This window comes from Grammomys surdaster, unplaced genomic scaffold (assembly GCF_004785775.1).
Source record: "Grammomys surdaster isolate TR1022 unplaced genomic scaffold, NIH_TR_1.0 126531, whole genome shotgun sequence".
NCBI lineage: Eukaryota > Metazoa > Chordata > Mammalia > Rodentia > Muridae > Grammomys > Grammomys surdaster.
Genome location: NW_021621323.1, coordinates 8,721,224 through 8,734,704, shown reverse-complemented (window position 1 = coordinate 8,734,704; position 13,481 = coordinate 8,721,224). Strand labels below are relative to the sequence as shown.

Genomic DNA, 13,481 nt, shown 5'->3' with positions numbered 1-13,481 from the left:
GGGAGATAGAAAAAACATTACATTTTAATTAAGAATTACATCTTAATTAAGCTTTTCCTTTAGAAATAATTGTAGATTTACATATACTTATAAAAAGTAACACAACAGTACAGCTATGCCGTTTCCTGGTTTCCCTTAATGGCAATGGTTAGCAAAACTTTACTTCTGTACACTGGGTGTGTATACATGAGGTGGGGTGCCGAGGTCCAACCTCAGCATGATGGGGTTCCTGAGAAAGGTAGGGACGGGTGCGGTGCTGATTCAATAATGACTCGAAGTCAGTAGTGGATGCAAGCCCATCAGCTCAAATGCTCTCCCCTTATCTGAGGATTCTCATCACTCCTCCTTCCTCTCCTTTTCTCCTCATGCTTTTGCCTTCTCCCCTTCTCTTTCCCTTTCTCCTTTCTCTCGACTGGAGAGCCTGAACCCAGTCTTTTATTTACTAAAGTTATATCATCAAGGCTTTGATCATTGTTAATAATTATTCTAGAAGTCCTTAAATTTTCATACATTCTGTGAATCCTGGATTATTAATTCCAACCCCTGCTTCCTGAGGGCAGAAACTCAGCATAAAGCAAAAGCACACTTCCTTGTGAGTTTTACCTGTTCTTCACGGGTAGCTGGGCACAGCTCTTGCGGTTTCCTGGTACAGTAGTCTTTAGTAACTACTTTCATGTAGGAACAGAAAGGCCACAAACTACTAAGATTACAATAATTCCTTACAAGGTTTTAAAATGTATGGAACTAAAGTGGCTTGTCGCTGTCTCCAGTATCTCTCTAGATCTTGTCACCTTCAGTTCTTCAAGTGGCTAGGAGAATGAAGTACTCACTTTTTATATACGTCTACACCATTGTTTAATTCTCTAACCTTTGTTTCCTCATCCTAGCAATTCCACAGCCTCTTATATTCTCCTTCTAATATTATTTGTTTCTAGATCACATACCAGCCTTCCTCTTACAAGATAAACCCATCTATCATTCGTTTGCATTTTATTGTATTTTATAGACTCCTTTTCCTAGCCATACCTTTTCTTCCAGAGACCACTTTAACTCTCCATCCTTGATGCCCCCAAGTTCACCCTGGCTAATTAATGCAGCAGTCATTGGATCAGAGAGTACATGTATCACTTCCTGATTCCAAACTCAAGGTCAAGTCTCATGATGAACTATTTCTACAAAGGACCATGTAGGCTTTTATGACTTTTGTGGCTATGTTGTCTAGACCCTTTCCCATGGCCCTAAAGGCCAAGCAGAAGGCCTATTCCTCATCCTCCACAGGTTCATGACCACCTCCATTCCTCATTCTAGAGATCCACATCTGTTTCATTTATTATGGAGTGACTAGCTCTGAGTTATAGGAAAAGTATATTTCCCAGAAAGAGAGATTGAAAGTAAAATAGAAGAGAGCAGATCAGTTTCAGGCCAATAGCAGTCATCAGCACACATGGGGATCATGAGGATCAATGGCCTGGAGATGCTCCAGGGGCAGGAACTGTGTCATACCTCCCCTTACAGCCAAGCTGGACCTGGCAGTGGGGTAGGATACATTATGTGTGAAGTATAGTGATTGAACAATTACGAATGTAACATGTCACACAGAATTACAATGTCTAAAATACTCACTAAGTCATTCTACTTAGTTCAGAGTGCTGTCATAGAACAAATGGGACTTTAGACAGTAACTCGCTTTAAGATTAAAGTTCTGGTCATTAGAGTGAAATGGACAATTTTAGGTCTAGACTACAACTTGAAATTTTTGGAAGTGAACAGAAATATGTATTGTAGCTGGTCATTAGATAAGAGAGAAAGAAAATATCCCTTGGCTGCTTATTAAGCAAAATAAACACAGTGTCTTTTGATGGGGACAACAAGAGAAGACAATTTGGACAAGAATTTGTGTGTAAAACAAAAGTTCATGGCCAAACATTTACCCACATATGGTTTCTCTATTAATCATATAGACAAAAGTTTATCAAACAGCTTTGAGGAAAAAAACCTTATCAAACAATGTCTGCTTCTATGTGTCACCCTCTAACTGGAAAAGTTGAACGTGTTTTGATCATTACTAGTTAAAATATTTCTGCTTGGTCTTTAGTCCTTTATTTTAGGAAGTTAGCATAATAATTTGGTCTTTTGTCCCACAACAGCAGCAAGATTGCATCGTGTTTTAAACTCTGAATTCTTGTTAGAAATAGTGGGCTAAGCAGCTGAGCTAGGGAGAGAGGTGGAGAGGGGACCAGAAAGAACTAAGAGTTACTTCAGTCATGCATCTGTGTGACATATTACATAGAACGACTACTCGACCTAGTCTCTGCCATGGGGAACCTAAAACAACCGACTGCTAATTTAGGGGTGTCAACACCGTTGTTAATTATGATCTGTGTTTAGATAACATGAATATTATTTTCTTCAAATTTGCAATCTCTTAATAAATTACAAAGAACCATTTTTTTCCTACTCAATATTTGTTGTTTAAGATAGGAACTAATATGAATATATTCTCCACAGGGAAAAGGTTCTAACTTCAGAAGCTCTCTGTTTGTCATGCTTCTATCTGAGCAAAAGGACTATAGATGACTTAATGTATATCACTCACTTTCATTCTTTTTTTTTTTACTCTGTGTGTGTGTGTGTGTGTGTGCTGTATGCATGAGTGCATGCATATGTGCTCACTTGTGTGAGCAGGTGTGGAGGCCAGAGATTGGTGTTAGGCTTCTTCCATGACTCCAGCATGATTTTTTAAACTTTTTTTTTCACTGAATTTGGAACCTATGGATTGGCTATAATGACCAGCCACTTATCTCTCCAAGTATCTTTCTTGCTGCTAACACCACAGCTGGGGCTATAGAGGAGGTCAGATTTAATGGGGTATTAGGCTCCTCCTGGTTGCATGGCAAATGCTTTATCAACTGAGTCATCTGCCCAGCCCCCCCCCTAATATTTCTCTAATAAGTTTTATTTACAAAGTTGTTGCCACATAGTATATGCAAAATTAGAAGATTCCAATGAGCTTGTGCCAACGGGAAATTGCAGATTCATTTTTTTTCCGCTACTTTCTAGGAAACATATTATTTCATGTGCAAAGCAGAAAATTAAACTACCCGTGTGCAAAGGCAAGGGAAGTACCTGTCTTGCCTCTGGGGCAGTGGTTCGCAGCCTTCCTAGTGTTGCAGCCGTTTAATACAGTTCCTCATGTTGTGGTGATCCCCAACTCTACGGTTTCTTTCTTTGCTGCTTCACAACTGTAATCTTTTAGTGTTATGAACTATGACGCAAACATCTGCGTTTCCAGATAGTCTTAGGTGACCCCTGTGAAGGAGTCATTCGGCCCACATGCTGAGAACCACTGCTCTAGGGAAGGACACTGAGTACTGGCAGGCTGGCATAGGTCCCTTGAAGTCTTTGGTCCTTTTGTAATATGTGAGTATTAGAAATTGATAAGCATAAGCAAATATAAGAATGTGCATCCAAAGTCCTCTAACATCTTTGACCTTCCTTTGTCCTTTCCTTACACGTAGAATACAGGCCCATCGTTAGCCTGGTTTGCGCTGGTTTGATATAGTTTGATTTACTGCCCAAACCATAGAGACGCTTCTGTTGTTGAGATAATAACTAGGCCTTGTTTCCCCATTAAAATTTTCCACATTGAACATTGTGGGTACTTTAGCCTTCTTGACAACGTCATTAAGGGAAATGTGGCCTGCTTTCAGGTCAGTGAAGACCTGTGACAGGTAAGGTAAAATTTGCCACCATGACTGTCAGAGGATAATTGTCAGTCAAGGGGCTGAATCTACTCATTAATTCAGACGCCTTTCACTGAGCCGAACTATGGAATGTGGTGCTTCCCTGGGCCGGCCATCCTCTTCTTTCATTCCTGATTTACATAAAATACCTTCTTTTACCGGCAGTGGTCTGAGTTTACAGACAAAAGATGATGGCTCAGACAACTTTATAACATCACCCCCAGTCTAACACACACACACGCGCACACAGACACACACACACACACACATACTTAACTCCAATTGTTCTCATGGTGACTTGAAAGTCACGTGCTCATTTACATGCTTTGGCAGTAATTGACGGCAGGTGGGTAGTGTGCACTGCCAAGCAGGTAAGAAGGAAGGTGTGAAGAAGGTAAGAAACCCTGAAGAGTTGATCAGTTGGTGAACCGGCAGCGTCTATCTCTTACTTCGACGCTCTTGCCCATGGTTGTAAGAGTTACAGATACACTGGAGCAACTACTGCTCAGTCACAAATTAAAACTTTAGGAAGTCGGAGACAGGCCCAAAAAAAAAAAAAATTCAAGTACAACATAGTCAGACATGATGTTTGGCTGTCTAGTACAAACTTGAACTTCACAATGAGGAGGGTGGGTAATCTTGTGATACCTAAGCAACGAGAGCTGTGTAAAAACAATCAAGGTATAAACAACGCCGTTAGAAGAATGTAGCAGCTGTGAACAGAGCCGAGCCTTGGGATCTGCATCATTGACAGCGGAAGTTAGCTACACATAGGGAAGCCCTCATAAATGCTGTGTCGTGGCCATCCACCTTGAGACTAGTTTGGAATGCTTCTTCTGTGTCAAGCATCCCTTCACACACTGGCCAGCCCCCCTCCCCTTGTAAGTTAATGTTTTTATAGTGTTTTATATGAAGAATCCTATATTAAGAAACAGGAGGTTGGAGAGATTGATTAGAACTCTTACACACACACACACACACACAAATGCCAGCTGGTTACCCTAACCCTTCCTGGGAAGATATGAAATTCCCAGAGCAAGCTAAGACCAGCCCAAAGGGTGATCTACAGGGTCAAAGGCAAGACCATCTTAACGAATAAATAAAAAGCAACTTTCACAGGTACAAGTACTACTCACAAACATGAGCCCCAGCACATGGGAATACACACACACACACACACACACACACACACCGGGTGGGGACCAACAGATACTCTGCTTTTAAAAGATATATACCGGAGGAGGTGGGGTGGGATTATAGTGACTGTTTTAGTATAACTGACTAGTAATAGTTTTATAATTGTGGATACATACGAAGAGACTGAATCCTGAACCAAATGTGCAAACATGCTAAGAAACAAAACCAAAAGAAGAAAAAATTCTAGCTCTGAACAAAAGTTAGAAGGTAAAAGACAAACTAAGAGTTATTCACAACATGTAGGAAGAAAAAAGAATATTCAAAAAGGTGTTACAAAATAATGAGGAAGTATGCAAATGATAATTTTAAAAAGTTAAGAATGTTTAATAATGACAAAACCAATGGAAAACCCATGTGCACATGGAAACTGAACAACTCTCTACTCAATGATGACTTGGTCAAGGAAGAAATAAAGAAAGAAATAAAAGACTTTTTAGAATTAAATGAAAATGAGGACACATCATACCAAAACTTGTGGGACTCTATGAAGGCAGTGATAAGAGGAAAACTCATAGCTCTAAGTTCCTACAAAAAGAAACTGGAAAGAGCACACACTAACAACTTGACTGTACAACTAAAAGCTCTAGAACAAAAAGAAGCAAATACACCCAGGAGGAGTAGAAGGCAGAAAATAATCAAACTCAGGGCTGAAATCAACCAAATAGAAACAGAAAGAACAATACAAAATATCAATAAAACCAGGAGCTGGTTCTTTGAGAAAATCAACAAGATAGATAAACCCTTAGCCAGATTAACCAGAGGGCACAGAGACAGTATCCAAATTAATAAAATCAGAACTGAAAAGGGAGACATAACAACAGAAACTGAAGAAATTCAAAAAATCATCAGATCCTACTACAAAGGCATATACTCAACAAAACTGGAAAACCTGGATGAAATGGACAATTTCCTAGACAGATACCAGGTACCGAAGTTAAACCAGGAGCAGATAAACCATCTAAATAGTCCCATAACCCCTCAGGAAATAGCAGCAGTCATTAAAAGTCTCCCCACTAAAAAAAGCCCAGGACCAGATGGTTTTAGTGCTGAATTCTATCAGACCTTCAAGGAAGACCTAATACCAATTCTCTTCAAACTATTCCACAAAATAGAGACAGAAGGAACACTACCCAATTCGTTCTATGAAGCTACAATTACACTCATACCCAAACCCCACAAGGACCCGACAAAGAAAGAGAACTTCAGACCAATATCCCTTATGAACATCGATGCAAAAATACTCAATAAAATTCTAGCAGACCAAATCCAAGACCACATCAAAACAATCATCCATCATGATCAAGTAGGTTTTATCCCAGGAATGCAGGGATGGTTCAATATTCGGAAATCCATCAATGTAATCCACTATATAAACAAACTCAAAGAAAAAAACCACATGATCATCTCACTAGATGCTGAGAAAGCATTTGACAAAATTCAACATCCCTTCATGATAAAAGTCTTGGAAAGATCAGGAATTCAAGGTCCCTACCTAAACATAGTAAAAGCAATTTACAGCAAACCAGTAGCCAACATCAAGCTAAATGGAGAGAAACTTGAAGCAATCCCACTAAGATCAGGGACTAGACAAGGCTGCCCACTCTCCCCCTACCTATTCAATATAGTACTGGAAGTCCGAGCCAGAGCAATTAGACAACAAAAAGAAGTCAAAGGGATACAAATAGGAAAGGAAGAAGTCAAAATATCGCTATTTGCAGATGATATGATAGTATACTTAAGTGACCCCCAAATTTCCACCAGAGAACTCCTAAACCTGATAAACAACTTCAGGAAAGTGGCTGGTTATAAAATCAACTCAAACAAATCAGTAGCCTTCCTCTACATGAAAGATAAACAGACTGAAAAAGAAATTAGGGAAATGACACCCTTCACAATAGTTGCAAATAATATAAAATACCTTGGTGTGAATCTAACCAAGCAAGTGAAAGACCTGTACGAGAAGAACTTCAAGTCCCTGAAGAAAGAAATCGAAGAAGATCTCAGAAGATGGAAAGATCTCCCATGCTCATGGATTGGCAGGATTAATATAATAAAAATGGCCATCTTGCCAAAAGCAATCTACAGATTCAATGCAATCCCCATTAAAATACCAACTCAATTCTTCACAGAGTTAGAAAAGGAAATTCTCAAATTCATATGGAATAACAAAAAACCCAGGATAGCGAAAACTATTCTCAACAATAAAAGAACTTCTGGAGGAATCACCATCCCTGACCTCAAGCTGTACTACAGAGCAATAGTGATAAAAACTACCTGGTATTGGTACAGAGACAGGCAGGAAGATCAATGGAATAGAATTGAAGACCCAGAAATGAACCCACACTCCTATGGTCACTTGATCTTTGACAAAGGAGCTAAAACTGTCCAGTGGAAAAAGGACAGCATTTTCAACAAATGGTGCTGGTTCAACTGGAGGACAACATGTAGAAGAATGAAAATTGATCCATTCTTATCCCCTTGTACAAAGCTCAAGTCTAAGTGGATAAAGGACCTCCACATAAAACCAGATACACTGAAACTAATAGAAGAGAAGGTGGGGAAAAGCCTCGAATACTTGGGCACAGGGGAAAAGTTCCTGAACAGAACTCCAATGGCATATGCTCTAAGATCGAGAATTGACAAATGGGACTTCATAAAATTGCAAAGTTTCTGTAAGGCAAAGGACACTGTCAATAGGACAAAACGACAACCAACAAATTGGGAAAAGATCTTTACCAATCCTTCATTTGATAGAGGGCTAATATCCAATATATACAAAGAACTCAAGAAATTAGACTCCAGACAACCAAATTACCCTATTAAAAAATGTGGTATAGACCTTAACAAAGAATTTTCAATGGAAGAAACTCAAATGGCCGAGAAGCACCTAAAGAAATGTTCAGCATCCTTAGTCTTCAGGGAAATGCAAATCAAAACAACCCTGAGATTCCATCTCACACCAGTCAGAATGGCTAAGATTAAAAACTCAGGTGATAGTAGATGCTGGCGAGGGTGTGGAGAAAGAGGAACACTCCTCCATTGTTGGTGGGACTGCAAGATGGTGCAACCACTTTGGAAATCAGTGTGGCGGTTCCTCAGAAAATTGGACATAGCATTACCCGAGGATCCAGCTATACCACTCCTAGGCATATACCCAGAAGATGCTCGAACATATAATAAGGACATATGCTCAACTATGTTCATAGCAGGTTAATTTATAATAGCCAGGAGCTGGAAAGAACCCAGATGTCCTTCAACTGAGGAATTGATTTAAAAAATGTGGTATATTTACACAATGGAATATTACTCAGCTATTAAAATCAATGAATTCGAGAGGTTCCTAGGTAAATGGATGGAACTAGAAATTATCATCCTGAGTGAAGTAAGCCAATCACAAAAGAACACACATGGTATTCACTCACTGATTATTGGGTATTAGCTCAGAACCTCGAAATGCCCAAGATGCAACTGTGAGGCCACATGAAGCCCATAAAGAAGGAAGACCAAGTGGGGGTGATTCGGTCCTTCTTAGAAGGAGCAACAAAATACTCAAGGGAGCAAATATGGAGACAAAGTGAGGGACAAAAACTGAAGGAGGGGCCGTCTGAAGACCTTTCCACCTGAGTATCCATCCCATGTGCAGTCACCAAAGGTAGATGCTGATGTGGAAGTCAGGAAGTGCATGCTGATAAGAGCCTGATATGGATGTCTCCTCAGAGGTCTTCAAGAGTCTGACATATTCAGAGGCAGATGCTCACAACTAGCCATTGAACTGATCATGGGGTTCTCAATAGGGGAGTTAGAGTGAAGACTGAAGGAGCTGAAAGGATTTGTGGCCCCATGAGGAGAGCAACAATACCAACCAACCACAGCTCCCAGGGTCTAAACCACCAGCCTGGGAGCACTTAGAGGGAGATCCAGGGCTTCAGCTGAATATGTAAGAGTGGAGGGCCCTGCTGGGCATAGGTGGAAGAAGAGAACCTTGACCTCATGAAGGCTGGATGCCCCAGGGGGTGGGAATTTTGAGGTGGGAGTTGGGGGGGTAGATAGAGGTTACATCCACAGAGAAGAAGGAGGAGGGGTGAGGGGATTGGGGGTTCCGGGGTGGGTGGGGGATGGGTGTAGGGGACAACATAGGAAATGTAAATAAAACATCCAATTAACAAAAAAAAAGTTAAGAATGTGAAAGAGATGAATATTATAAACACTAAGAAATATACCAGGAGAGGTTTTTCAGGAAAAATGATGCAAAAATTAAAAAAAAAAGACCTCTTAACCATTAATAGGAATAAAAACCAGGACTATTGAATTTTAGTTGGCAGTTAACTTTAAAAACAAACAGCCAAACAACATAATTACACTGTTTTTCAGACAGCATCTTTCTATGTCACCCTGTATAGCCTGAAACTCTTGGTAGACCAGGCTAATCTCTAGCTCAGGGATCCACCTTCCCTCTGACTCCCAACTTCTGGAATTAAAGGTGTGTGCCACCATGCTCAATCCTAACATGCTTTCTAACAATTCCGTTTCTGAGGATCTATCCTAAGGAGATAAACAGACAGAAAAACAAAATGATGTTTATATTGGAATCAGTAATAGCAGAAAAACATTTAGAGGTATTAGACGTCATGAAAAGATTACAATAGGTTTTTGAATGAAAATATATTTATAAGACTGCACATCTTTGTATGAAAATGTATATGTCCATCTGTCTGTCTGTGACTGTTTATATATGTGACTGTGACACTGTCTGTCTGTGTGACTTTGTCTTGTATGTCAGTGCCTGTGACTATATCTGTGTGTATGTGTCTGTGATTCTATCTGTATGTGTGTCTGTGCCTGTGTCTATGTGTGTCTGTCTGTAATTGTTTCTGTCTGCGTCTCTGTCTGTTCCTATGTCTGTGTGTGTGGTTGTATGCTTGTGTGTGTGTGTATCTGCCTGTGTCTGTCTGTGTGTATCTGTGACTGTGTTTGTCTGTGACTGTCTTTGTGTGTATGACTGTGACTGTGTCTGCATCTGTATCTGTGACTATGACTGTATCTGTGTGTGTCTATGTCTATGTCTGTGTCTGTAACTATGTGTGTCTGTGTGTTTATGTGAGACTGTCTGTGGCTCTGTTTGTGTCTGTCTGTGACAGTGTATGTATGTCTGTGTGTATCTGTGTCTGTCTGTGACTGTATTATGTGTCTGTCTGAGTCTGTAACTATGTCTGTGTGTCTCTGTGTTTATATGAGACTGTCTGTGACTCTGTTTGTGTCTGTCTGTGACTGTGCATGTATGTCCCTGTGTGTGCCTATGTCTGTCTGTGTCTGGGCCTATGACTGTGTCTGTGTGTCTGTGTGTGTCTGTGTGTGTGTGTGTGTGTGTGTGTGTGTGTGTGTGTCTGTGACTGTGTCTGTGTGTCTGTGCTTGTCTGTCTGTGACTGTGTCTGTTTGTTAGTGTACATTTTTGTGTGGATAAGTCCACAGATATCTGAAAAGTCTCCAACCACGGTAGGTGATTTTCTTTGAGTGCTTTCTCATTTGCTTTCTCTTTGTTGTTGAAGGGTTTGGACTGTATACAAGAACCACTTAGCACTGCAGAGGTTCTTGCTCTGTTCTCCGCCCTCCCTTGACCCTCTCTTCTTTCCATGGCCTGTTCTGATGCATTAGAGATGCCCGTGATGGTCACCCCACTTGGAATGGAAGAACTACCACCCTCGTCCACACTTCAACCCCTTTCCTTGTGTAAGTCGATGTGCTTAATGCCACCTAATATATTTCAATCTTAATTGTTTATTATTGTATGGCCTTGTCACCTGTAGTAAAGAGTAAACCTTACAAGGGCCCAGAGCTGAGAATAGTACCATGCATTTAAGAAGTGATGAATTAATCAGTGAAATAACTATGTACTCCCATTTTAAGCTGAACATCCTACAAAATGATTCCCAGAAAAACTCCTTTAAGGGGGAAAAATTACTCATTAATAAATATGGAGTTCTGTTTAGGTCCAACCCTACTAAAAGAGAAATTTTTTTACTAACACCCAGGTTAATTTTATATTGAATTTTAGTTAGCTAAATAGTTATAAGTTTAAGTGAGCTCTCGGGGGTGAGGGTGGGGCTTACATCCATTTTCTCTTTTGAATTTATGATATCACTGAATTAAATAACTTGTTCTCAAGGTTGCTGAAAACCTATTTCCCAAATTTTGGAGATTGAATCCCAAAAGGAAAAACACAAATATTTCATAATGGAGGAAAAAATAAACCAAACAAAACAAAATAAACAAATCTGAATTTCTTTCCCACCATGTTTGAGACTATTGTTTCCTCTTGTAAACAGGGAGACAGAACTTCCACTCCTCAGTAATCCACTTCACCAGAATCAATTACAACCCGCTGATTTCTTCTCTAAATTTAGGACTAGAAACCCTGAGAAAGAAGCATCTCTCACCCCACTGGCATTTGGTGATTGAACTTCATAGTGCAGCTGTGTCTATTTAGACTGAGAGAAGATACTAGAAAAAGAAGAGCAACCTCCAGCTCGCATTCACCTGTTTGGTTCTCAGTGGCTGGACCACTTCTCTAATGCACAGCTCCAGATCTGTGAGGTAATCCCTCTCTGTCTGTATCAGCTCCCTGATGATCTTTGCCCGCTTTGTCATCATCCGCTCCACCTGTTGCTCTTCCTCAGGGGTTGGAGTTTCCGACGAGAAGCAGTCAGCCTGTGGAGTCATCTTTTCTGTTAAACAACAACACAAGACGTTCAGGTGAGATGCTAGGCTGGTGAGATGCTAGGCTCTTTCCTTCAAAACATAAAATGCAAGGTTGTTGTTAGCTAGGAGAAAAGCTTAGGGATCTTAGCGGTGGCTCCTGGGAAATCATATATTAGTTCCCCACTAGACAGGAATCCTATAAAATCATGAAGAAGGAGACAAGAGAGAACTGCTTCAGCAATGTCATGAAACAATATTTAAAGGTCATGGCTCCTGATGCATCCTGTCGCTAGAATGTCAGTCTACAAAGCTGACCTTCATTTTGAAGATGGGACACATAAAAACTCAACTCATGACTTTTGAACATGTCTGCTTTTGAAACCAAGGAAAATTTTAATTAGGAAGTGAAATATGTCCCAATTTTGTTTGTCCCTATTACTAAAAACAGTTATCTAGTAGTACTCAGTAGAATGAAATGGATAGCACACATTTGTTTTTCTTCTTCTTTTCATTGATAATCAGAACCCGTGAGGAGTGAGACAATGGAGGAATTAAATATATTTCAACTATGATTTCTCATAGGTTATCTACTGTTATTGCTTAATTTGAACCAACCTGACATTTTTTTTTTCTTGAAAACAGTCACAGGATAAAGAAGTTGAGATTTAGTGGCACATCTCAGACAGAGTCAAGTGTTTGAACGGAATATTAAGTAAATGACTAAAAACCATCAAGGGAAAACCTTCCACAACAACAGAAAACTCTGGAAGCTTCAAAGTAACTATCTGCCATTAGTTCAGTCCAGGACTTAAAATCATAGTAGTCATAAACATCAGGACTGTGTGTGTGTGTGTGTGTGTGTGTGTGCACACGCAGACATGCATGTGTCTGATTCAATATTGAAGCTTAATTTTCATGTTAGTCTCTGCAATTGAAGACATAGTTTTATTTCATTTAAGGCTAATACTATTCTTGTAACTGACATGTGAAAAATCTTCAATGTTAATAAGACAAAGTTTGCAAAGAGATCTTGGAAATTCTGTACAGAAAGTAAAAAATGCATATACACAAGTGGAAATAAAGAGCCCTTCACCTAGCCAGCCCTGGAAACAAAGCTAACGGACTCCTGGAGGATGGTTCAAGAGAGTTCAGTGGTTTGTTATACGGCGGCTTGCCCAAGAATGTGAGTAGACACTTTAAAAAGCAAAAATCCTTCTCTTTCTGCCCGACCAACTCTAGAAATTTGGAAAAGTATGTAGCCAAACATTTGTGGAGAATTTTGTAAAGGAACTCTAACATCAAATTATAGTAGAACTGTCATCAATCCTTCCTTTATTAGGGAAGACCATAGCTTGACAACTGAAATATAAAAATGTGGTTTTAGAAGCCAATCTATGCTAAAGAAATAATCTCGATGAGCTGTAGCAGAAGATAGAACCTATTATATAATGAGAATGAGTGTTGTAGTGGGGTGGTGTTCTGCAGCCTTCCTGTTTTTACCTGTGTTATGAGGAATTCGGTTATGCATGTTGATCAAGCTTTTAATAGACAGTGTACTTTAGAGCCCCAAATTAAAAAGACAGGTTACATGCTGTGCCATTACTATTGGTTATATGCGATATGAAAGGAGGAATGTCTCTTCGTGAGGGAAAATACAGCATCGAGCAGATCATGCACACAGCTATTGGAATCCTTAAAGGGTCTTTATTGTTGTAATTGGTTGTGAGGCTAGGTTGACCTTGAATTCTGTATGTAGCTGAGGATGACCTGAAACATTTGGTCCTTGTGCTTCTGCCTCCCATGTGCTGGGATGACAAGTCTATGCCACCATACTCAATCTGTAT

At 39.9% G+C, this 13,481-nt stretch overlaps 1 protein-coding gene across 1 annotated transcript in view; it reads right to left on the bottom strand.

Annotated features, from left to right (window-relative positions):
• The window catches only part of Arhgef38 (Rho guanine nucleotide exchange factor 38), a 118,264-nt gene that overhangs the window by 73,517 nt on the left and 31,266 nt on the right, over positions 1-13,481 (bottom strand). The window contains exon 2 of the mRNA XM_028760513.1: positions 11,476-11,663. Coding sequence (XP_028616346.1) covers positions 11,476-11,663 — 188 coding nt within the window. The remainder of the gene's footprint in view (positions 1-11,475; positions 11,664-13,481) is intronic.